Source organism: Pteronotus mesoamericanus, unplaced genomic scaffold, assembly GCF_021234165.1.
Source record: "Pteronotus mesoamericanus isolate MK-2021 breed Mesoamerican mustached bat unplaced genomic scaffold, CSHL_Meso_final contig_100, whole genome shotgun sequence".
Taxonomy (NCBI): domain Eukaryota; kingdom Metazoa; phylum Chordata; class Mammalia; order Chiroptera; family Mormoopidae; genus Pteronotus; species Pteronotus mesoamericanus.
In genome coordinates, this window is record NW_026554999.1 from 15,505,118 (window position 1) to 15,531,501 (window position 26,384).

At 34.7% G+C, this 26,384-nt stretch overlaps 1 protein-coding gene and 1 pseudogene across 3 annotated transcripts in view; one reads left to right on the forward strand and one right to left on the reverse strand.

The window, feature by feature from the left end:
* The window catches only part of LRRC49 (leucine rich repeat containing 49), a 157,852-nt gene that overhangs the window by 111,719 nt on the left and 19,749 nt on the right, over positions 1–26,384 (forward strand). For all 3 annotated transcript variants that reach the window (XM_054595298.1, XM_054595395.1, XM_054595484.1), the window contains 3 exons: positions 16,655–16,892; positions 18,045–18,230; positions 21,063–21,172. In XM_054595298.1, the coding sequence (XP_054451273.1) occupies positions 16,655–16,892; positions 18,045–18,230; positions 21,063–21,172 (534 nt within the window). The remainder of the gene's footprint in view (positions 1–16,654; positions 16,893–18,044; positions 18,231–21,062; positions 21,173–26,384) is intronic.
* On the reverse strand, positions 13,835–14,461 carry LOC129088066 (eukaryotic translation initiation factor 4E-like; annotated as a pseudogene).

Genomic DNA, 26,384 nt, shown 5'->3' on the forward strand with positions numbered 1-26,384 from the left:
CAGAAGTTGGTGGTCAGTGGTCACAGCCAGTCCTTGCAGCTGACTGGCCTGGGTAAATTCCATGAAGGATAGTATAAGCAGCCTGTGGGACAACTTCAAAAGGTCCAACATTCACGTCATAGGGATGCCAGAAAGAGAAGAGAAAGAGCAAGAAAATGGAAATCTATTTGAAAAAATAATGAAAGAAAACTTCCTTGATTTGATGAAGGAAATAGACATGCAAGTCCAGGAAGCACAGAGAGTCCCAAACAAGAGGGATGCAAAGAAGCCCACTCCAAGACACACTGTAATTAAAATGCCAAAGGTTATAAATCGAGAATCTTAAATACATATATAATTTTAAAGTAAACCTAAAAATCAGATAGAATTTCATTTTTGTTTCATGTGATGAAGCACAGTTATCTAATTACCTTAACCAAATTCTGAATCACATTTCATACCAAATGTGATATGGCTTTTTATATCAATTTTTTAGCTACTATTCTTTAAGCTTTTTTAATACAAAGTATATAATAAAGAAAGTAATTTAAGAGACATCAGAATAATATTTTGGAAGTTTCCTGGAGTTAAAAAGTGACATATATTTAGACAAAATTTAAAATTTTTAGTTATAGAATCAATGTATTTTCTTCAGTTTTCTTGGGTATTCACATGTAGAGCTTTTTAGCTCTTTCAGCTAAAAAAATCAATCAACAAGAATGAAAATTGTAATTAAGTGATAACTTATATAACAAATATATCACTTTTGTATTGTCCTGGAGCTTTATTTAATATCATTTAAATATCAAAAATATAATTTTACTTGGTTAGAATTATAATACTTTATAAAGTTGAAACTTTATATTATTGGTCTTTAGATTTATGAAATACTACATGATTTCTCTTTTAAAAAAAATATTTTTCTATCTTCCTCAAGATTTCCTAGCTCCAAGTTTATCCAAATAATTTTGCAATTTTCTAAAATTTTAATAAGATTTTAAAAATTAGACCTATAATACATAAAGTTTATTTTTAATATAGTTAAGTAAGAGTCTAACTTGATTTTATTTCAATTGACTAGTCAGTTTGCTAATGATAGCAGTCCTCAATTATTATTCCTATTCTTTTGAAAAATGAGAATGCCATTTCCATCTTACATTAAATTCCAATAAATATTTGGATATATTTCTGGAGTTTCTGTTCCATTTCACTGTTTGACTTAATTTGTTTTAATGTCAATACTAGACTTTTGATTCTAGTAATTATGTAGGAAGTTTTAATATCTTGGAAATCAACTTTCAGTATACATTTCAATGTTTTGATTCTCACACACTTTTTCTTGCATTTGAACTTTAAAGTTACTTAATTAAAATAGAAATGTTAAAATCTTATTCAAATGGCATTTAAGTTATTCATTTCAAGGGATTTCTTAGCATAATCAATCATCACTTTAAAAATCCTGGTATATCTCTTCATTTTGTTGGCCTTGTTTGGTGTTCAGAGGGAGCTAACTGGCAAAGTGTAACTATAGTTTGAATTGTTAAGTATTCCAAGTACACATAGTAGCTAGGTATCACCATAGAGAAGCTAAATGTCTGATAAAGAATAGGGAGATAAAAGATCAAAGATAAGGAATGAAAAATTTAAGTATAATGACAAAAGAAAGAAATGATATATCATATGTTCTAGGCTAGGTTTCTAAGGAATTAAATACAGAAAATTGCCAACAGACTGAAAGAAAATTTAGAATTGCTGTGACTGGAAGTCTAAATGAAGTTGATGATGATAAGTATAAGATATAACAAGGTTAATAGTGAGCTGAAACAGGGGGAATTTATGGTCAGTGAGTTTTTGAATTTGAGGATTTTAGAGGTAGAATATATGTAAATAATGAAAACACGGGGAGCAGTTGGGGGCCATTGTTGTGGCCTTGGGATTGGGTTGTTGAAGAGTAGAAGTGAAGGTCATCAGTGGAGAAAAGGTTATTGAAGCTATTATTATAGACACTGAAGTAGAGCTGGGTGTGGAACCAGGGGTCAGAGTATTCAACAGTGACAAGTGTTATCTTCTTCCAACCTCAGACATGCATTCTGTGTGCTTGTTTGTGGGCAACTGCAGGCGTGCCAGAGTGTCTTTGTTTATTAATTGGCTCTTTTACTTGGCAAAAGTAACCCTGATAGGCGAATTCCAGACTATTAATGTGACTTCCCTGATACTGAACTTTCTAAGCACCTTATGGCCAAAAAATGCTGTGACCCTCTAAGTTAACTTAAAATTATAGAGTCTTCACTTTTATGGCCTCAAAAACAAGCAGTCAATTCCAAGAGGAAGTATCTATTATGAAAATTGTTGTGCCTTATAGTTACTGCCAAGAGTTTTAGAATTTTTATTAGGGGTTTCACAAAGTCAGAGGCTTTTTAAGCAAGGAGCATAAAAGAAGAGTTTGGGAACCATGGGTGGGGGAAGTGATGTATGGGTTCAATGTGGAGAGCAGCAATGAATCATTAGGAGCCACAATTTCTGGTAAAAAAGTTATTTTCCCCTGAAGTAAATTCAAAGTGTCATGGAGACAGCCTTACATTATCTTGGTCTGACCCTTTTTAATGTCCTAAAAACTATTAAATCATGGAGACAGATAATGTTTATATATGAAGCCATAAAAATTAAACTTTAGAGATAGTGAATTATTGGTGGAAATTATAATGCAAAATCAGTTTCTAGATTTATTATTATTGTCTATTAAATCATGTACTAAAACGAGTTACTAACCAAGAAAAAACAGTAATACTGACTTTTATATTTACCTATGTAATGATCTCTTCCAGCATTCTTTATTTCTTCATATGGCTTTCAGTTACTGTCTAGTGTCCTCTCATTTCAGTCTAAAGTATTACTTTAGCAATTCTTGTATGGTAGGCATACTAGCAACTAATTCTCACAGCTTTTGTCTGTCGAAAAATATACTGATTTCTCCCTTATTTTTCAGATACAGTTTTGCTGGATATAGGATTATTGGTTGACAGATTTTTTCCTTTGAGTATATTATTGACAGCCATTCTGCCTCAGCCCTCTATGGTTTCTGATGAGAAATTGACTGTTAATCTTATTGAGGATCACTTGTATATAACCAGTTATTTACCTCTTGCTGCTTTCAAGATTTTTTTTTTCTTTGTTTTCCAACAGTTGGAGATGATTTGCCTAGGGTCTTCTCAGGTCTTTTAATGCCACAGAACTCTCTTAGTAAAATTCAGCACTTTTTAAAGCATTCCCCTGGTTGTTATAATTTTTTTTGTTAGATTTCAGAGTTCTGAAAAAGTTGATTCTTTTTTTTTTCTTTTTCCCCCATCCCCTCTGGTCACTTTCAGTCTGCTCCATGTTTCCATGCCTGTGGTTTATTTTGTTCTTTAGTTTGTTTTGTTTAATAGAGTCCACTTATAGGAGAGATCATATGATATTTGTCCTTCATCAACTGGCTTATTTCACTTAGCTTAATATTCTCCAGTTCCATCCCTGTTGTTGCAAAAGGTAGGAGTTCCATCTCTTTCTTTCTTCTTTCTTTCTTTCCTTCTTAAATGCAGATTGATTTCATATTTTTTTTAAATGTCAAAGTTAATTATAAAATAGTAAAAAATTTAAAACCATTATAAAATCTCAGCAATTAAACCAACATGACACCAGCACAGGAATAATCAAGTAGATCAATAAAGTATAATGACATTTTAGAGACAAACTTATATATCTGTCTAACAATGTAATACGTGATTAGGTTGATATTTCAAGTCAATGGAGAAAATAAGGCTTATTCAACAAACAAGGCGCATGGACCCCTATTACTTGAAATAAAACAAATATAGAGCCTTATTTCACATATTATACAAGAAATATTCAGGTGAGTTAAAAATCAATATGTAGAATTTAAGGAGTTTTAGGAAAAATACAAACTAATATTTTTCTTACCCTGAAGTAAAATAGTTAAACCCAGAAGCTATAAAATAAAATATTGACAATATGACAATACTAAACATTTAAGACTGTACTGTAATATACATGTATAAAAAGTTAAAGGACAAGTAATAGAATAGGAAAGTATTTACAACACAGCTAAAAAAGGGTTAATGGTTTGTTTTGGGTTTTTTAGGGAAAAAATTCTACATTTAATTTAAAAAATGGATAAAGAATATCAAAAAGTCATTTAAAGCTTTTTAAAAATAATAGAAATAGGCAAGAAATATACAAACACAGGTTTAGTTTCAACAAATAATAAGTAACAATTCAAATAACACATCATTGTCACAATCAGATTAATACATATTAAAAAATATTGGTAATATCAAGTATTGGCAACTGTGAAAGGAACTGGGTATTCATGGACTCTTTTTCTTCACCTTAAAGCAGTCCCTTTAGCATATTTTGCAGTGCTGGTTTGCTGGTTTGTATTCTTTAAGCCTTCTTTTGTCTGGGAAACTCCTTATTTCTTCTTCCATTTTAATTGAGAGCCTGGCTATAGGCTATGATTCCACAGCACAGGGAAACACAGAATTTGGTCTTTGGTGGAAAGACAAGATCAATTAAACAAGGCATCTTTGGTGGGTAGAGCAGTCTCGGTTGCAGGCCTTTGCTTTTCATGACTTGGAATATTTCTTGCCATTCCCTTCTGGCTTATAGTGTCTCTGTTGAGAAGTCAGCCGCTAGCCGCTCAGGGTCTCTCTTGTATGTTACTACCTGTTTCTCCCTTGCTGCCTTTAGGATTCTGTTTGTCTTTGATATTTGCCATTTTCATGATGATGTGTCTTGGAGTGGGCCTCATTGGGTTCCTCTTGCATGGGACCCTCTGTGCATCCTGGACTTGTGTGACTTTTTCTCTCCTCCAATTAGGGAAGTTTCCCATCATTACTTTTTCAAACAGGTTCTCTATGCCTTGCTCCTCTTCTCCTTCTGGTATCCCTATTATACAGATATTATTACATTTCAGCCTTGCTGGGTAGAACAGTCTTGGTTGCAGGTCTTTGCTTTTCATTACTTGGAGTATTTCTTGCCATTCCCTTCTGGCTTGGAGTTTTTCTGTTGAGAAGTCAGCTACTAGCTATATCAGAGCTCCCTTATACGTTACTACCTCTTTCTCCCTTGCTGCCTTTTGGATTCTCTGTTTGTCTTTGATATTTGCCATTTTCATGATGATGTGTCTTGGAGTGGGCCTCATGGGGTTCCTCTTGAGTTGGACAGTCTGTGCTTCCTGGACTTGTGTGGCTTTTTCTCTCCTCAATTTAGGGAAGTTTTCCATCACTACTTTTTTCAACAGGTTCTCTATCCCTTCCTCCTCTTCTTCTCCTTCTGGTATCCCTATTATACAGATATTATTACATTTCAGGTTGTCCTGCATTTCCCTCAATGCCTCTTCATTCTTTTTGAGTCTTATTTCATTTTCTTGCTCTTTCTTGCTCCTCCAGCTTGCTGATTTAATCCTTGGCTTCATCTAGCCTGCTTTGGATTCCTTCTACTGTGTTCTTCAATTCAGAAATTGTATTCTTTATTTCCTCTTGTCTCTTATTGTTAGTTTCTATGTCCTTTTTCATGCTGATATAGTTTGCAGTAAGATCCTCATAGTTTCCCTGTAGTTTTTTGTAATTCTCTCTGAGCTCACTGAGCTCATTGAGCTTCCTTAGAACCGTTGTTTGGAACTCAATATCTAATAATTGCCTCTATTTCACTTAGTTCTCTTTCTGGGGATTCCTCCTTTCCCTTCAAGTGGGGGGTATTTCTTTGTGAGACTCTTCTTTTTTGCTTCTGCATCTTAAGTTGATCTGTCTTGATTTCCTGACTTTGTGGTGTGAACTAGTATGGTAGGAGACCGCTGTTTTTACTTTCTGGATCTGCCTCTGATGATGTCAGATGTCCTTCCTGTCTGACCTTAGGCAGTCTGTTGGAGACTCCCAGGAATCTGAAAAAGTTGATTCTGACAGTTCTTGCTAGCATATTTGTTGCTTTTATGGAGGGATGGAGTTTTGGAATTCCCTACTCTTCCGTGTTCTCTTCTTTGTAACTCGGATAATTTTGCTATATTCTATGAACTATACTTTTACATTTCAAGATTAAGATAATGTATATTTGTTCTATAATCATAACATTTGTCAGTTGGAATGTTCTAAAGACTGAAAATTAGTAAATGCTGTTTAAGTTTCTATGGTTATGTAACTATTATGTAACTGTATTTCACATGGGAGTTAGGTAGTGTACTATGATTATATTTCATTTTATGCTTCCAAAGCCACTCAAGGAAACTAATCCTAGTATAATAATCCAAATAATCCCCTCTTATTTACACTTCAAAGGTTGTTCAAAACCATGCCACACTTTAGTTTGCTTCATTTTTGAGCCATGCTTTTCATAGTTTGTTTTGATCTGGGGTTAAGCCATGCCTTTCATACATAGTTTGTTTTGATCTGGGGTTTCTTATTGCTTATCTTTTTTTTTTCTTCAATTGAACAACAAAATTTGTGCTGCCCTTTCTACATTCCAGTTTCTTTGAACTTCACATTTATCTTTTTGAAGCCTACTCTCTCTCTGACCTATTTTAGTCTCATTATTTTCTTTACTGTTATATATCATATAACTAATAGACTTTTTTTTTCTTTCATCATGTTTCTTTCTCATATCCTCAATTACTTCTAGCCTTTCAACTTCTCATAGACTTGCTCGGATTTTGGTCCCGGGCCCTCTTATCATTCTCTGCTTTCCCCCTAAGCAATTTGACATGTGTCTTTGACTTTAAATACAATTTATATTTTGAAGATACCAATATGTATTTCTTTTCTTTTATGGTTTACTCATTTAGATTTTGTTTAGGAAAAAAATCTTTACTACATTTAGATTATAAAAATATTCTTTCATTTTATCTACCTAAAAGTTTAAAATTCAGCCTTTCATATTTTAGTATTTATTATACCTGGAATTGATTTTTAAGTTTGAGGTTGAAATCTGATTCAGGGTTTTTCCCCTATAGGAATAGCCAGTTGCCCTAGCATTATTTATCAAGTATTCTTTCTTTTTCCTACCGATCTGCAGTGCTACCCTGCCTGACTGTTTTATTGGCAGTGGGAGAAGTAGGCAATAGGGTTCTTTTATAGATCTTCAGACAATGTCCCTGTATTCAGTGTCATTTCTTACTCCCATCTTCCATCGTACCTTCTGTTTCTTCCTTCCCAAAGCTCTAGTGGGCAGGTTGGCTGCCATCTTTATTCTTGTCCCCAGTGCATATTCAAAGCTATAGTTTTCTTTGTCCTTCTTCATCACTCAACATTCTTCACTTTTCAGCTTCTAGAAATTTGACGAAACTTCTTTCTGCAGAAGCCTCCCTTCATGCACTGTGGTGGTGTGGGTTTATACCATGTAATTACTTTAATGGGGTCTTAGAGGGAGAGGTTTCAAACATATGCTGAGCCTGTCTGCTGTTTTATCTGAAAGTTCAAAGCAAAATGTTTTAAATATTACAAGTTATGTCACTACATTATCTGTAAGTCTTTAAAAATATAGTTACATTTCATCTTTCCAGAATGATAAAAGTAAGCTTGGCTCTTTTTGAAGGTAGAAAGCTAGTCAGAAGGCCACAGGTTTCTTCCTTGGGGTTCTGATTTGTTTTTTAATATTACATAGTTTTTCCACTTTTAACAATCCCATTTATATTCTTTAGTATTTCATAATGCCAAAAAGGTGGCTAATTCTTGTGTTACAATGTCTGTGACCTTTGGCTTATGGGTGTGTAACTAAAGCCCTGGAAACAAGTATCCATGAAAAAATTATAGGCACATATATAGAAGAAATTCCATAAAACTTTGCTATATCCCATTAATGATTTTACTATTCACTGTACTTGGGACAGCTCTACAGTAAAATGACATATTGCAGGTTTCTTTCCCCTGCCAGAAATGGGAAAGTACTTGGTGTAATGTTTTCTTTGCTTACATTGGATGCATGCAGTGAAGCTGGTTTATTTTTGGTCATTTCCTGTCTATGAACATTGTGGTATTTTAGCCAACACTACTATAATAAAATATAATGCATAAAATGAATTTCCACACCTACAAATGTTGTAATAAAAATCCATAAAATACATTATTATAGGAATCAGCACCACTTATTCATTGGGAAAAGAATCTTCTGGAATATTTTGTCTTTCTGTTCTAACTTGTTGTAGAAAACCTAAAGATATTTTCAAAATACACCAGAAGAACACATAATTCTCTGAAATTTTGTTTTTTTTTCCATTTATGCAGTTAAAGTATTCTCCATTTAACCTGGTTTTCAGGGACTCATTACTTTAGTTCATCAAGTTAATCACCCTGCCCTTCATAAGGTATATAAATGTCGAATCACTATGTTGTACACCTGAAATTAATATATTGATAATAGTGGATGTCAACTATAATTTAAAAATAAATTTAAAACAAAGATATGTATAAATTAATCGCCCTATCTTAGAGTTATTTACTAATTGAGAAGGCATAGAATATTTTTCTGAAATGTTCCTATATAAAGATTGAGTTGAATAAATGAATGTTTGGACTTGGAATTAACCACTAATGGTTTTTAAGAGAATTCCTATTTGATGGCAGATTGCCTGCTATTACATAAATAATATTTGAGTTGGGACATATCCATGGAAATGTATTGGGCTTCATGGGAAAACAAATTATAAAACATAGATCCTTCAGAGGAGAATACTGCATTTCTTAGAGCATGAATTTAGACTGGACAGGGGTAGAAAACTGGACCAGGTGACCCAGTCACCTGCTCTAAAATATTTGAATCACACTTAATTCCTCCTACTCTTCATTCTCCACAACGAGCCACTAAGCCCTACCTTTATTTCCTCTTAAATATCTAGTATAGGTTATGTTCTCTTCTTTTATTAATAATAATCACTAAAATGTAATGAGCTAAGCATGGGGTACAGGTAGAATATTATTTTTAGTCTCCGTAACAACTTTGAAAAAATATGTATAATGGCCACAATTTTATATACCAGGAAACTGAAACTACAAAGAAATTAAATAACTTGCCTCAAAAATTATGTTTCTCAATGGCTATCTGGAATTTGAACTAAGGTCTAACTGATTTTCTTGCCAGTGCCATTTCTATCATTCCATGCCGTCTGCTGATTATGCTTTTCTATGATCTAGTTCACACTATTGCACTCATCATCTTCCTACTAATCTGTTCATCCAGCCTCTCCCACCTACATCCTCCACAAACTTGACCAATGTATCTGTCTCAAGTGGGTCCTCGAAGCCAGAAAAATATCCTATTCATCTTTGTATCCCCAGCACAGGCACCTAACTCCATGCACGGCACATTGAATGTGCTTAAAAACTTGCATTTAAAATACATTTTTTTCTTTAACTGTATTTATTTTTTATATATTTTTATTTTTTAAATATATATTTTATTGACTATGCTATTACAGTTGTCCCATTTTTTCTCTCCTTTATTCCCCTCCACCCTGCACCACCCACCACCCAGCATTCCCACCCTGCCTTAGTTCAAGTCCATTGGCCATACATGTAAGTTCTTTGGCTTCTCCATTTCCTATACTATTCTCAACCTCCCCCTATCGGTTACCTACTATTTATGCTTCTTATTCCCTGTACCTTTCCCCCATTCTTCCACCTCCCTCTCCCCTCTGTTTTACTGTTCATAGTTTTTTATCTTATTTTTCTTAGATAAGTCCCTTTAACATTTCATATAATAAGGGCTTGGTGATGATGAACTCCTTTAACTTGACCTTATCTGGGAAGCACTTTATCTGCCCTTCCATTCTAAATGATAGTTTTGCTGGATAGAGTCATCTTGGATGTAGGTCCTTGCTTTTCATGACTTTGAAAACTTCTTGCCAGCCCCTTATTGCCTGTAAGGTTCTGAGAAATGAGCTGATAGTCTTATGGGAACTGCTTTGCAGGTAACTGTCTCCTTTTCTTTTGCTGTTTTTAAGATTCCTATCTTTAGTCTTGGGTAATGTAATTATGATGTGCCTTGGTGTGTGCTTCCTTGGGTCCAACTTCTTTGGGACTCTCTCAGCTTCCTGGACTTCCTGCGTGTCTATTTCCTTTGCCAAATTGGGGAAGTTCTCCTTTGTTATTTTTTCACGTAAGTTTTCAGTTTCTTGCTCTTCCTTTTCTCCTTCTGGCACCCCTATGATTCGCATGTTGGGACGTTTAAAGTTGTCCCAGAGGTTCCTAAGCCTCTCCTCTCTTTTTTGAATTCTTGTTTCTTCATTCTGTTCTGGCTGCATGTTTATTTCTTCCTTCTGCTCCAAATCGTTGATCTGAGTCCTGATTTCCTTCCCTTTCCTATTGGTTCCCTGTATATTTTTCTATATTTCATTTTGCATAGCCTGTGTTTTTTCCTCCATTTTGCGACCATACTCAGCCAATTCAGTGAGCACGCTGATTACCAGTGTTTAGAATTGTGCATCTGATAGGTTGATTATCTGTTTGCTGCTTAGTTCTATTTTGGGAGCTTTGATCCGTTTTTTCATTTGGACCATATTTCTTTGTCTCAGTGTGCCTGTTACATTGGAAGGGGCGGAGGCTTAGGTATGTGCCAAGGCGGGTCAACCCAGGTCACTGAGTTGTGACGTTGTGTGTAGGGGAGGGGCCTGAGAGGGACAATGCCACTTGCTCAGCTCTCAGGCTGGCTTTCAGTCACTTCCCCTGCTATCCACAGGCAAATTGGGCCCTTCTGGTGCTGATTCCCGAGTGGGTGGGTTTGTGTACGTTCTAGGACCCTGCACGTCTCTCCAACGAACTCTCATGTGAGGCCAGGAATTTCTCCCACCACCGCCTCCCCTGCAGGTTTTTACCTCCAGAGGTTTTGAGGCTTGCTTTTCCTGCACCAGTACCCTAGATTGCACAGTCTGTCTCACTCCCCAGCTGTTCCTCTCGGTTTTCCGCACACACATGCACCAGCCGCCACCTTGCTGTGCATCCTCTCTGCCCAGGATGCCTGTCTCCACCCCTCCTACTGGTCTAGATGAATGTTTCTTCTTTAGCTCCTTGGTTGTCAGACTTCCATACAGTTTGATTTTCTGGCAGCTCTGGTTATTTCTTGTTTTTAAATTTGTTGTTTTCCTTTTGGTTGTGTGAGGAGGCAATGGGTATTTACCTATGCCTTCATCTTGGATGGAAGTCCTAGTACTTTTTCTTTATTTAAAAATCTTTTTCTGCTCTTCAAACTTGTAGGATAAAACCTGACTTTTCAGCTTCATTTTCAGCTATTGCTCCCTCCCATATATGTTGCAGTGTTCCAGCCATATTGAAATCGGTCTTAACTGAATATGTCATACATAGTCTGTACCTTTCTTTATTGTTTTTCTTACCTAAACTGTGCTTCCTCCTTCTACTTCTCATGTAATTCTACTATTTATCTTTCAGTGACCAGTTCAAATGCTACCTCCTTTTGAAACCTCACTTTTTCCTTCAAAAGAATTAGCCATTCATTCCTTCCTCAGTAGTCCCAAAGCATATTATTTAAATATTCATTATTGCCAATTAGCATATTATATTAGAGTTAATGTATATATTTATCTTGCTGTCTCCCCTCCATCCAGAGTGGGTGATCTTAAGGGCAAATATGTCTTAATTTATTTTTCTATCCCCATGATTACACAATATCTAACACATAATAAGCTCTCCAGAATAATCTATTAGTTTGATGAGATTGAGGTCATTTCTGTTGAGAAATTATGTCCCATGTGTTTTTTAAGTTAGTTCCAGAGTATGACGGGAGCTTTTATAGTTCTGGGACCATAGCCCAATAAAAGTGAATAAAAATTTTGTTATATCGAAAAACTTTCACATAATTTCCACGTTGATTGTCCTTATCAATACAGATGATTTTTGTTGCCATGTACCACTATATATAGTGGGCTTTCACTAAATGTTTGGTGAATAAATGAATGAATGAACAAATGAAATAACATGTGTGTGTATGAATTAAAGGATGTGAACATATTATCAACCACACAAGAAAAACTGAAAGGACAGTCCCAAACATATGCACATTGGTCAGCAAATTTTTAAAAATATTTCTTATGAAAATCAGAGCACACTTTTCCCAAGGAACAGATCCCTCTGTTCTGTATTGGATAGAGGCTAAACTCAAGCCTTATTCAGTAAATGACTGATGTGGGTTAGGCAGTATATGACCTATTTAACAGTTGCTATATTTCTTCTTGAGAAGGGCGAACCTGCCTACAGCCCAGCACACTTGCCATTTGTTCTTAATGAATATCCATGTCAGATCTATGTAAATTGGAGATTATGTCTACTTTTTTTTTTTTACTATATAACTGTTTTGCTGAATCTAGGCTTGCTTATTATTTCAATTATTTTCCCAACAGTTTGCTTGACAAAACTTTAAACCAAATAAATAAACCTTTTCTGGTAATATACTTTTATTTTGTAGTTTATATTCTTTTTAAAATTCCATATATATGATGCTACTTATTCAGTTCATTTTAAATTATAATAAACATAATAATCAAATAGTACTCCAAACATATGTTGTTCATGTGGAAGACACTGCAGAAGAAGACACAATACAGACTGCCTTGCACTAACAAGTACAAGCCATCTATAGAGATGGAGAAATGAAAGGACAAATCTAGTTGTTCAAAATGCATGTCACTCTACATGTTTTATATATTTTTTGGTACATGGTCTTAATATGATTGAGATTGCTTTTCTACTTGAGCCATTTTTTAACCAAAGCAATCTAAGTAATAAAAATGTTAAAATATAGCATTAAGATACAAAAACAGACATACTAATTCTAATTAGGAATATAGTTATGATGTTACATTTCTGTAACATCTACAATTACAAATAATTGTAATCTACAATTATGTTTAGGAAATCTACAAACACAGATCACTAATTTGAATGAATTGCATAAGTTTGTAGCACAGCTTTGTAGTTGCAAAAAAAACAAAATTACCAAAGGATGCACAAAATTAATGTTTATTCCATCTTTGTGTCTTATTCCTGATCCTTCACCAATGTTACATGAGGAAGAAAAAAAAGCAAAACAAATGAAAACTAAAATCAGAATCACTAATGTTATCAAGTGGGGAAACAAATAAATTAAAATCTAGCAGCTGTAAGCAAGAATGTACAGCGAAAACAATGCTGTGAAACAAAACAAAGAAAACTGCCAGAAAACCTTTTGCATCATACTCTTTCAAACCAGCAAAATGTGCTCCTGCATGCAATGGAACATAAACAGAATTCTTTCTTGTGATGTATAGAAATATAAGTTCTTTTTTTTATATAAAGGCATCTTTCTTTTATGCCTCAATTTTTTTAATTGATTTGAGAGAAAGAAAAGGAGAGGGTAGAACATTGATTTGTTGTTCCATTTATTTACGTATCCTTGTATGTGCCCTGCCTGGGGATTGAATGTGCCACCTCCATGTACTGGGATCACACTCCAACAAACTAAACTACCTTGCCAGGGAAAAATCCAAGTTCTTTTTTAATATTGTAGATGGACAAAATGTGTTTATAGTAGTAGTTCTACTAAGCTATTACAGAGTGGGCGAGGAACTCATTTGTGGATTTTGGGGATAATGTATACTATAATTCTTTAATTAGGGTAAGTAGACACTCTAGCTAAAATTAGTAAAGAACTAATACCAAAGTATAAGACAAAGGCAAATGAGACTTCTTTTATATCTTAGCAACATTTAGATGGAAATCAAATTTAAATGCAGTCCGCTGCCCTTTTGAAGAAGTTTTGGTTTAGCTCCTAGATCTCAATTGCTTGACGTAGTCTCCTATGAGAATACTCAGAAGGTGTCTTCTTAAACAACAAACCTGTTTTTAGCGGTGGAGACCTCTTAGTAGCTGTGTCTGCATAACCAGGGTGATGATAACCAATCGTCACCTCTGGGAGAAGGCCTAACCTTTCCTTGTGTACCCTCCCTATACGTGTAACAGCTCCCGTTTTCACGGGCAGTAGTCCATATTGCTACCTTACCACCTTTAGCTCTAATATTAACAACAGCTCCACATATGTCATCGCTGTGGTCATACAAAGATTCTCCAATAAGACACAGCAATGTCTCTAATTCAAAGCATTTGGGGTCACATCATCCTCAGCTGTTTGTTCAACGTGCTTAGCCATGGCCCTCCTCCTTTGCTTTTTTCATCTTCCCACATAGGCTCAATACTGTCCTTAAAAAGTGAGTAGTCACAACCAGGCACTAAATTACTGGACAACTGGACAGAGTGGTACAGAGCCCAAAAGACTTCAACAGTATCAAACTTGGAGATCAGCCAAAGTTTTGCTTGCCAAGTTTTGCTTTTACCATTTTAAAAAAATCAGAGTGTCCGTCTGTTCTGCATTAGCAACCTTCTGGTTAAATTCTGTTTTCTTCTGTAGGTGGGATATTAGGAGTAGGAGTGGTTTCCTGGTCCACAGTTGCCATCTTAGGCTGATCTGTAGTTTATAGTCTTAAACTTTTAATGACATAGACAAAGAAAAGCAAGATACTTCCAAACATATGATAAAGAACAATACCACTTCTCAAAGGATTTATGCATGTTTTTGGTATATAACTCTGATTCCCTATTATTTTTACATGAAAATAAACTTCTTTTGCTAGATAGCATGGCCTTCAGGCAGCACTCCAGCTAACCTTTTTTTCCTGCCTTGATCTTACTTCTTCTTTATTGGTCTTTGCCTCATCTGAGAAAGCTTCTTGTTAACTCTATTTGTGTCTCTATCACTGACTCTGCCCCTTTGTTCAAACCACAGCTTACGGTTGGGAATCCTTCATAAGAGTCAATAGATATCCATAAAAACTTCATAATTGACTTTATTAATTCACTCAAGAAATAGTAGATGCTCATTAAAAAACTTCATAATTGTCTCACTTCATTAATTCACTTGAGAAATATTATTGAGCACGATATGTGCTAGGAGCTGTGCTAGATGCTCATTCACAGTGAAGATGACCAAGTCCGAGCCCTCAAGGATCACCGTGTTTGGTGAGAGACAGACAAGTGAACGGTAATTGCTGTGCAAGGTGGGAAGTACTCTAACATGGTTGTGCACTGTTCATCAAGCCTTCTTTATTTTTGTGGCAGTGGAGTGTAAATCGTATCCTTTATCTTATTTCAGAAATGATTATATGCTCTACACAGGTCAACACAGATCTATCATACAAAGCTCAATATAAGGAACTCAATTATCCTCTTATTGTTGCTTCATTACCAGCCTTTACCTTTATAGAATTATCATCTAAGATTATTCATATACTACTGCTCACTGAATGTTTGATTATTGTCATATGATAACCATAGTCTTGAGCAGTAGTCTGGCAGAAATCAAGCCTTTTTGTTGCATATTTACTTAGAGTTGACCCATGTTATTACTCAGCTTGTTATCCATGTAGGCAAATGTGTTACAAATTACCTGGTGGCTCTGAAATAAGTTCATGTAAGTCTAGTAAAGCAGGATAAACCAACAAGTGATAGTTTTCAGATTTAGCCCTCAACATCAGCATTACAAAAATGTTGAATATCTTTAATAATGCAATTATTCACTATATATTGTAAAAGAGACCATTACTAGGCCCCAAACAGCCAAGTATGAAGAAACATAGTCTTTAGCCTTGAGGAACTCACTATCTGACACAGGAAGCAAGGTTATAAACATATAATTATTGTGAAGTATGAGAATCGATGTATTAGAGGAGTGTACAAATGTCCATAGAAGCACAAAAGAGCACAATGTACTAAATTAGTGAGGGCACTCATGAAAGCAAAAGGGCCAGAATGAAAACACATAGGACAAAAGCTAAGCTTTGTCTGAGTTTTGAGATTGGGTAAAATCAGAAAATTTGAGTTGCAGGGAGCTTCCTTTTCTTCTCTGGCTATCATTTCGATAACCTTAATAGAAGATGTGACTCCTACTTTGGTAATAATAATGAATATCATATTGAGTAGCATATGTGATTTTGTGTATGTATATGTTATACAGAGTACATAGAGGAGTATTTTTCATCATTTCTTATTTCAAAATGGGGAGGAAATTTTTATTAATTTCACTGCTTATAATTGTAGTATACACGTGCAAATTTTCGAACAACCCTGAAGTATTCAAAAACAGAAAGTCAAAATAACCCCTTAACCCAGCATCTGAGAGATTAACTATTGTTAAGAGTTATTTTATGTCTTCCCAACTGTTTTATAAACATATTTTTGTATTATATGGTTCTTGCTATAGAAATAGTGTTTTTATAAAATGTGGGGTTTTTTTCCTTTATGTGGACAGTGGAATACTTCATAGATTAGGAAAACCTGTTTGTATCGACATAAAAACATATCCGTGATACATTGAATGGATTGTTTTAAAACTAAATAGAATATTAATTTGGATGTAAAGGTGGTATTTTTTAATTCACATGAACCCCTTTTTGAATGAAAATATATGACTAGGAGAATATAAAACTTCCTGATATTCTTTTGAAAATTAGTCTTTGATGCTCTGGGTTTAATTAGTGAAGTGAAAAAGTGAATATAGAATTTTAAATGCCTTTTCCAACAAGTCTTTATATTCCATAATTTACTTCGCATGATAAGACTATCATGTAAAAATTGTGTGTTGGGTTTTCCAGGTCTCTGGACTCAGTGCTCGCCAATGCTTTACAAGGTTTATCTGTCACAGACACACACCTTGTTGACGTGGATGGGGACACGCTTTCCCTGTATGGCTCAGGAGCACTGGAATGTCTAGATCGGAATTGGAGCGTTCAAACAGCAGGAATGGTGACAACAGTGTCCTTCACTTTCATAGAATTTGATGAAATCGTCCAAGTGCTTCCCAAATTGAAGATGAAGTTCCCTAATTCTCTGGTAAACATTTCCTTTTAGTAGTCTTGAATTATTTTCAGTCACGACATGTATGCTTAGTCTAAACTCCTATTTTTAACCTTTACTTTTGTAGTTTCTATCTGGGAGGGAAACTAAGCTTTTGTGTAGATTTTTCTGGATCTGGGATTTAAATCAGTGTTCCTAAATGCCCTAAAGAAAATGATTCTTTATGGAGTATAAAAGACTATTATTATTTTATTCAAATTGTTCTACATTCAACAGAACCTCACCTAACCGTATATTATATATTCATTTATTATACCTGGTATTAATGGAACGTGTACATTTTTATAATTACACAGCCCCCTAATGAAATTTAAAATAATTTTAGTAGCTCATTAAAAGTACTTTGACAGTTAGTATCATTCAATTACGGTGTTATTATAGTGTTTGTTGGTGTGCATCTGCAGAAACTGCGATTTCCAAAATGGGTTCTTTCTTGAGTTATCAGTGTTTTTCTATGTTAGCCAAGTGATTTCTCTCATCTGCCCTGTTCCTTTTTCACATCATTCTCCCTAAATAAGAGAGATAAAAGTAGAGCCAGCATGTTTATGAAAGAGCATCCAGTTTCATAGACGGAACACTTACATTAGCATTTCAGTTCTCCCGACTTCACTTTCCTGCAGCCGGCTGAACTAGCCTACATAGTAATTGGCGAGATACGAGTCTAATGGCTAACGAGTTCTCTCAGCAGCACTGTGAACCCTATATTGACAAAGTTCTGAAAATGTTGTTTTTCCTCTCTCCTTTGCAGTTTTAATTTCAGCAAAAGTATATAAAACCATTGTAATGAGTTATTGTGTATTTATATAATTTATTATGTATTTATGTAATTTTAAGAATCTTAGTTTGCTTATAAATGAGGGGATGTCCTTTGCAGAATGGAAATCATTTTGAATTCAATACTGGAGGGATTAATGGATTTCATCGATGATGTATTAGATATATTCAGTGTATTCATAGCTGAATTAAATGTTTAGTACATTCAGTTGACTTAATATGATTGAATACATACTAGCTAAGCCAAAAGTTTACAGATTTACTTAGGAAATTTTCAGTGAAACTTTAATGTTAGTATTTTAAGATGGTTAAACTTAATGTTAAGAATTTTTTGTGTGTGTTTTATTATTGCAGCACCTTAAATTCAAGGAAACAAATCTTGTAATGCTGCAGCAATTTAATGCATTAGCACAACTCCGTCGCATTGACCAGTTGACGATTGATCCTCAAGGAAATCCAGTTGTCAATTTTACACTCTGGAAATACTATGTACTGTTTAGGCTGAGCCATTTTAGTATACAGAAAATAAATGGGACAGAGGTAAGCCAAACACTAAATGACTGTGGAATAACAATGTTCCTTTTTAAGGGAAATAGTCATAAAAATGATAAGGGATTTAAGTAACCATGTTGGAACTTTTGAGAAATACTGCTTTTTAAAAAAAAATCTTGACAGTTAAAATGTCAGAGAGCTAAAAATCTATTTATTCAAAAACTTCTAAAACACCAAATTTTGAAAATAAAATAGTAACCAGGTCATGATGAATAGTAAGTATTTTTACTGCTGCATGTAAGCATTCAGAGAAGTAAAAAGGTTGGTAGAATGACAGTTTTAAAAAAAAGAACAGTTACTGTGTTCTCTATATAATCTGATCTTTGTATTTTTAAAAGTGCTTTGTGGACTGCCGAGCATGCAAGAGGGGATGTGGAAATCATACCCAAATGTCAGCTCGTAAGGGTCATGGCAGAGAAAGGGAAGAGCAAAATGGGGGTTGGGGGGAAGAGAAAGTACACAGGGAAAGAAGAACCATTGCAGAAAAGAAGAGACGAGAGGTAGAAAGAAGCAAGGAGGAAAGATAAAAGAAGAGGATGAAAAACATGAGAGTAATAAAGGAAATAAAACAAGCATCTGGACTGCATTGTGAGTAGTTTGTAAGAGCTGTCTGTGACCTGTCTGCACTGTGTAGCTCAGGCCTGAAACCTGAATAACTGAAAAATTATTAATAAAAAATTGTTTTTCAGTTTGCTTCTGCTAAGCTGGTCACAAGGTTTATCTTCCAGCTATCCAAAGACCATCTTCTCTTCAAATATTATTTAGAAAGAAAAGAAATTATGCTTCTCTCTCTACTATGGAATTCCTGAAGTAAATTTAAATAATCCTCCAAAGGAAAAAACATCTTTAATATGCTGTTAGTATTATTGCGATGATTTCTTAAAATTCAGAAGCCCTCCTTGTTGTAAGATGAACTACATTCAACTTTGGTGACATGGTGGTGAGAGCAACTGTGGTTCCCTGCAGCTGAGCCACTACACGTCACTCTGGCCCAGAGCTCCACAGACCCAGCACGCTGTTAGCCTAGAGGTCTGTGGGGCACCGCCTACAGGCCGTGCGAAATCTGCACCCGCCAGAGTAGGCCCATGGCCACACCGTCAGCTGTCTGTTAAAGATAAGGGCAAATCTGGAACCTTTAGGTAACTATTAATTTCTGTAGCTAGTTCTTAAGAGACTTGGTTCAGTCTTGTGTACTCTTGTATACCCTGTTGGTACTTCCCCAACAGGCTGTAAATCCCTGGTCAGACCTACTACTTAGTCCTAAAGGTTTCCAGAGCTACTTCCAGTTTCACCCAGGACTGGAAGTAGAATGACTATTTTGGCCATGGGTAATTTTCCATCATTAATAGCCAAACTGTTATCCTAATTAACCCTAAATAGTGTATTTACCCAGACATGGATCACTACTAAAGGTGTAATAATATATTATAGAAGCAGGAAGGAATAATATACTGTAATTGTAGAAAGTAGAGAAGAACGAGAAAGAACCAATATAACTTATTCTGATTTAAAGTTCCAAAAATGTCAATGCCAGAGATATTTGACCCTTTAATAAATGACTTAAAAGAAAGCTCTTTATCTCATCCTTGAAAGTATATAGTAATGTATCATGACATTTCTATTTCTCTTTATGTAAGAGAGAATGGTATTGCTTGAGGTAGAGTTAAACTGAGTTATGAACAGAAGGAAGAAAAGATGGAGTAGTGGCCTGCACTGGCCACTAGGTGACTATATTAGACCACACAAGTTAATTGTCAACTAAAGGAAGGATTTGTAGCAGCCGCAGCCTCACTAACCAAGACAGTCTATTGAAAGGGAGAGAGTCAGTCTGCACTGATTTATGAGATGCTTGTGAATTATGGGTTTATTTTCTCTTTTCAGGAGATGCCTGTGCAGTGCATTACAGCTAGCATTAAGCATGAATTTACAAGAGATTCAAAATTTAATTATGCCAGGGTTTCTCAGCTTCTTTTTTGTCGTGGGATGTCTCCAGTGCATTGTGGGATGTATAGTGACAGTTCGGGCCTCCACCTACGAGATGCCGGTTGCACCCCTTCACCAGTTGCGACAATCAAAAGTGTCTCCAGACGTTGCTGAGTGTTCCATAGGGGATAAAATGGCCCCTGGCTGGGAATCACTGAACTATGTGAACAAACTAGTAGTATTTAAAACGCAAGCGGTCCTATTTCACACTAAAGAAAATATGCCCAGATATAATCCAAGTCCTGCTTTTAGTATTTTCTTGGTTCACATAGGAATGAACCCTCAAGCGGAATGCCTATGACAAGTTATTCCTTGCGATGTGAAAGGCAGACGTAACTTTGGAATGAACAGGAGTGTCCTTGCTACTCCAATGTTTCATCTCTTTGGCAGGGACGAAATTGTCCTTAGAGGAGCAAAGTCTGAGCACCACTTTGTCTTTCCTTTGAAACATTATTAAAATGAATCTATTTCATTGACACTTGGAAATTTTCCTCCCTACATCATTCTGCTCTAAAAAGCTAAAGGATTTCTGAAAAATTCATTAAGGATTTAAGGTGCCTCTGTATAATTCTCAAGAAATACAGCTTCTAAGTCAGTGTGACCTCACCTCCTAGTCGTCCTCCGTCACCATGAGCCACATTTGTACATTTTCATTTCAGTTAAGCTCAGGGAAGAGAGAGAAATATCAACGAGAACTCTCCTCTTACAGCCAAGGAGAATGTACTTTCCCAGACTACAAAGAAAATACTTGATCTGGATATTTATTTGGAATTATGGTAGTTATATCAAGCTAAGAGACAGTGTCATTTTTGACTCATCTTTATTGTATCTCTTCAGGTGACCCAGAATGACATGATAATGGCTGAAAGGCTCTTTGGAATCCTAGCACATGTAGCATCTTCTGAGTTACCCCAGTACCGTATGGTTTCAATTCTGGGTGATGCCAGGTAACCTTTAATTTCTATAGTTTTACAGAATTACTGTTGCACTAGAAAAAGGAATAAACTCCACACACCTATTAACTGTGCTGTTTATATATCTCATTAACATTTATCCTAAATTCGTTTTGTAGTTCGACCTATTCAAAGTGGGGATATAAAAATCAGTAAGACAAAGTTCTCACTCTTGTGTGGCTTATAAGCTAATAGATTAAAGATATAAATAAGTAATTATAATAAAGTTTCAGATGCTATAAGAGGGGTATAGGAGCGTAGAAGGGCAGAACGTTTTGGGAGAACGCTGGGGAAGGTGTCCCAAAGAAGCAGCATTTTATCTAGGCCTGCAGGAGTCAGTAGGAGCACTTCAGGTAGAAGGTATGGGGAAGGAGAGCTGCAGAGGCACAAAGAATTGGAAATAGTTCACTATAATTGGATCATGGGATGATCATGAATAGTGATAGGAAATGAAGCTGGAAGGATTGTGGTCTGATTTTGAGGAGCGTTGCAATTCATAAGTTGCAAAACAAAAGTGAAAACTTGTGCTTTGTAGTTAAGCAGAATAATCACGTGATTAGATTTATGTTCTAGAAAAGGCTGCTGTTTGAGCCAACAGGGATGGGAGGAATGGAGATCAGTCAAGAGGCTAGTCTCTAGTCCAGGAGACAGATTATGAGGACTGAACTAAGACAGTGAGGCTGGAGAAGAGGATAATTTGAAGGATATTTAGAAGAGGTGTACCCGACAGAACACATTTACTCACAGGATGTGGCATAAATGGAGGGAGAGAAGTCAAGGATGGTCTGCTGTCATGACTCAGTCCTAAGAGAATTCATTCTGGCAAGAGTTAAGTAGAAAGTTATTGATATACGAGGAGTTAGTTATCTACAAAATCATTAAAAGAGTTGGAGAAGCAGTCTCTAGACTGGGCCAGCCCACCAAGGAAACGGCCACGTTTGCTACGGTCCAGAGACTGTGGTCTCAGCTGTGAGCTCCAGGATCATACCACATTAACTACACCGGGATCAGGAGTTTCCTGCTCCCTGCCCCAGAACCTAGTTCTAGAACCACGTAGCCCCACTCTAACTTACACCACAAAGCAGGAGTCTTGTGTGCTGCCTGAACTCCTCCCCTTAGCTCAGCTCTGATTTCAGATCTTAATCCAAGTGTATCTAATTGGTGGTATCAAAATCCCATTGAAAACCTACCGAACCACTCTGAGAAACATACTGAAGAAGGTAAGGCTACAAAATTAAAAGTGAGTGCAAGAAATAAGAAACAATGAATTCAAGAAAGAATGATAAGGAAAGAACTCAATAAAAATTATAGTTGTCTTAAAACACTAATATATGATGTAAAAAATTTTTAATAACCTGAAGATAAAAATCCAAGAAAATTCTAGGAGAAAGAAAGTTAATCTTGCCATGTTTCTTTCCCTGTTTAGGAGAAACAATAGGCATTAATTAACATCAGAAATTGATGGGAAAATGTGTGTTTAACTGTGTGTTTTAAAATTTTACGGCTACCATTAGGAAAAAAATTAGATGTGCAATTTCTAAATTACCAAAAGGAAAAAAAAACACTAATCAACAAAAAGCAACAAGGAAAGTAAAAAGAAAAGCATGCCAGTTACCACAATAAATATTAATGAATGAAATTCTCCTATTAATAGATTGTAGCTCTCACAGTGTGTTAAAAATTGAGTTACATGATGTTTTTGAGAGATAAGCTAAGGAAAGCAATATATAAAGATTGAAAATACCTAACAGACAAATTCTGACCACAACAACAAAGAAACACAGGAATATTAATATCAGTGATAATAGAATTCATTAAACAAAAACTATAATCCATCAAAAAAGATAATATTGTTAAATTTTAATCAATATCAAACTTCTAAATATACTAATAAATACAAGTACACACTATGAAATTAACAGTTATTATGATAAAATATTAACCTATTTTTTCAGTAGATCAAATACACCAAAATAAAAAAGAAATTGAAGATTTGAATAACTCAGTTAACATACTTTATCAAATAAATATACAGGGTGGAGCAAAAGTTGGTTTACAGTTATTAGTACATGAAAGACAGAGTTTATTCTTGTATTAAAATATATTAGTTATTGTACTATTTTTCATACAAACTTCTGTAAACCTACTTTTTCCCCCACCCTGTATTTAGAATTTTATCCCCAGAACTTTATTCCCAATTCATTAAAAAAAACAAAACAAAAAACAAACCTATTTAAACACCTAAGAGAAGTTTGGAAAAAATTGAACATATATTAAGCTCAAAGAAAATCTATATACTTGTATAGCCCCCAAAACATACTCATATAGATCACTTTCTCTAATTATAATATCATAAAATAATGAGCCAAAAACTTATCCAGTTGGAATTGAAAAAACAAAGAAACAGGATAAGCAAGCTCCTAGAAAACAAAATGTAAATGTCTTTAAACTTTAAAAAAGATATTGACCTCGATCAAATTTAGAGACATGAAAATTTTAAAATACTATGGTAACTTTGTGGGAAAAGACTCAAAGTTTGCTGATGTACAGCATGATGAAACAGGATGCACCTACACTATTGGTGTTAATGAAAATCGAGGCAACTTTTCCACAATTTTGTAGTACCTAAAAATGTGTTAAGTATATGCCCTTTGAGTTAATGATTTCACTTAAAGGAATAATATACAGGTAACTTTTTTTTAAGTTAAACTGCCCTTAATCCTTTTTTAAAGATTCTATTTATTTATTTTTAGAGAGAGGGGAAGGAAGAAAGAAAGAAAGGGGGAGAAACAACGATATGTAACACACATCAATTGCACGCCCCCAACTGGGGACCTGGCCTGCAGCCCAGGCATGTACCCTGACAAGGAATCAAACTGGTGACCTTTTGGTTCGCAGGTCAGCATTCAACTCACTGAGCCACACCAGCCAGGGCACAGATAATATTTCTTACATGAGCACAAATGTATGTGTCCAAGGACTTTCAATGCAGCTAGGTATTTATAATAAGAAAAATATGAAAACTCATTTAATGTACATTAATAGAGGGCCAATTACTTGTAGCTCTAAAAACAGAGATTCTGATATGAAAGTCTTTGATATGTCTTAGTAAAAATGCAAGGTATAGAATACTTGTATAAAATGTTGTGATTTGTGAGAAATAGGGCATGCATTTTAGAGATAGCTCTGTGTAATTTAAATTGATTTTAAATAAATGTCCCTAGTTGTTGAACTGAGGATCATAGGGTTTCAATGTATGTAGAAGCTTACTTTTCTTGTATGCCTGTATGCACTGCTCAAATTATCTTTTTGGCTTTTGTTCTGTCTTATTATTTTATGTTGTTGTTCTTTTATTATAATTATTGTATTCCTTTAAAAAAGAATTTCAGAAAAATAACATTTTGGAGGTTAAAGAATAAATTAAAACCAAAGTTGTAAGTCACATATAAATGAAGTTGACAATACTATAAGTCAAAACCTGTGGAATGTGGCTAAAACTATACTGAGAGGAAGTTATATATCTTTAATATACTTATTAGAAAACAGATTGGAAATTAATGAATGAAGCTTTTAATTCAAGAAGCTAGAACATACCAAAATAAAATAAAAGAAAATGGAAGAAAGCAATTCATAAAGATAACAGCAACTTTTAAAGAAAGAAGAAATTGAAAAAAAGAACGGTTGTCCAGTAAAAGCAAAAACTGACACTTTATAAAAGCTCATTTTCTAAGAAAAATCTAAGAGCTCAGCTATTAAACTTTTTAGAACTAGTCAAAATATACAAGGAGGCCAGACACCACCTAAACATACAAAAATAATCAACATTTCCTCATTACAACAGTAAACTATTGAAAATAGTATTAGAAAAAGTATCTTATTTATAGAAGCAGCAAAAACTATAAAACATTAGGAAATCCACCTGACACAAAGTAACTACGAAGTAAACATTGAAATTAGGAGTAAAAAAGAAGTCTAAGGAATGGAGAGACATGCACTATTAATGATTTCTGAGACCTAATAGTGAAAAGATGCAAACTTATTCAAATTAAATCACAAATTTACTAAATTCCCAATGAAAAAGACTAATGAGTTTTCTTAGTAAACTAAACAAGATGAATTTGTATCTTAGTAAGGCATTCATCATCCCTATTTAAAAATTTATTTTACTATCCTTTTTAATACTGGCATAAAGTTTGACCCATTTAGTTCACACAAATTTAAAAGTTTTATGTGATATAAGCTATAGTAAGGCCAAAAGGCATAAGGAGACAGAAAGGATATATTTGCAACATATTTAACAAATTTTTAAAGGGGTTCAACAAATTTAGTAAGAAAAAGATAGTCAACATGATAGGAAACAAAATCAAAGTGTATAAATATAGAACTTACAAGAATACAAATGGCCAAATAACATAAAAAAGATCAAACACATTTGTAATTAGAGAAATAAAATTTAAAATAATGAGATGTCATTTTTTTGTCAATGAGACTGACTTAAAAAACTATAAACCAATAATATCACGGGTCTATTAGTATTCAGAGAAACACACACTCTACACTGTTTTAGAGGTATAACTTGGAGGAGGTCATTAGGCCAAATCTATCATATTTCTGAATCCAGAAGTCCTAGCAGTAGGAATATGTACAGAGAGGTATAAAACAATATTTATATTATGACCCAATGTTATTATAAAAAGAAATAAAATAATTTGAATACATATAAATATAGAGGCATAAAAAGGGAACTAGAAAATAAAAAGCACCTAAAAGAGTGTGGGTGTGGGGATGATGGTGGAGTAGGTGAAAAGCGGTTTGTAAGTTTTACTCTGTGTATGTAAGTCTGTACAATTTGAATCTTTTCATTGAGAATATACTGGACTTGTTTCCTGAAAATGGTGACTTAGGTTGTTTTGAGCATTAAAGACAACAAAAAATGCTAGATAAATGTTTTAAAACTCCAAAGAAGCACTGAAGAGCTGACAATATGTAACATAATTTCTAGACCAAGGTTGATGGGGAAAAGAACATTGAGAAGGTGAACACATGTCCTGGGTTGGACCTGGGGACTTTTCAGGGAAACTTAAATTTGGGGTTCTCTAGCCACAAAGAGGGAAGGACAGAAATCATAGCCCAGGACCCCATCTAAAATGGTAAATATAAACTGAGATCTTTCCAAGATGAAGCTAGAACTCAAATGGCTTCACCA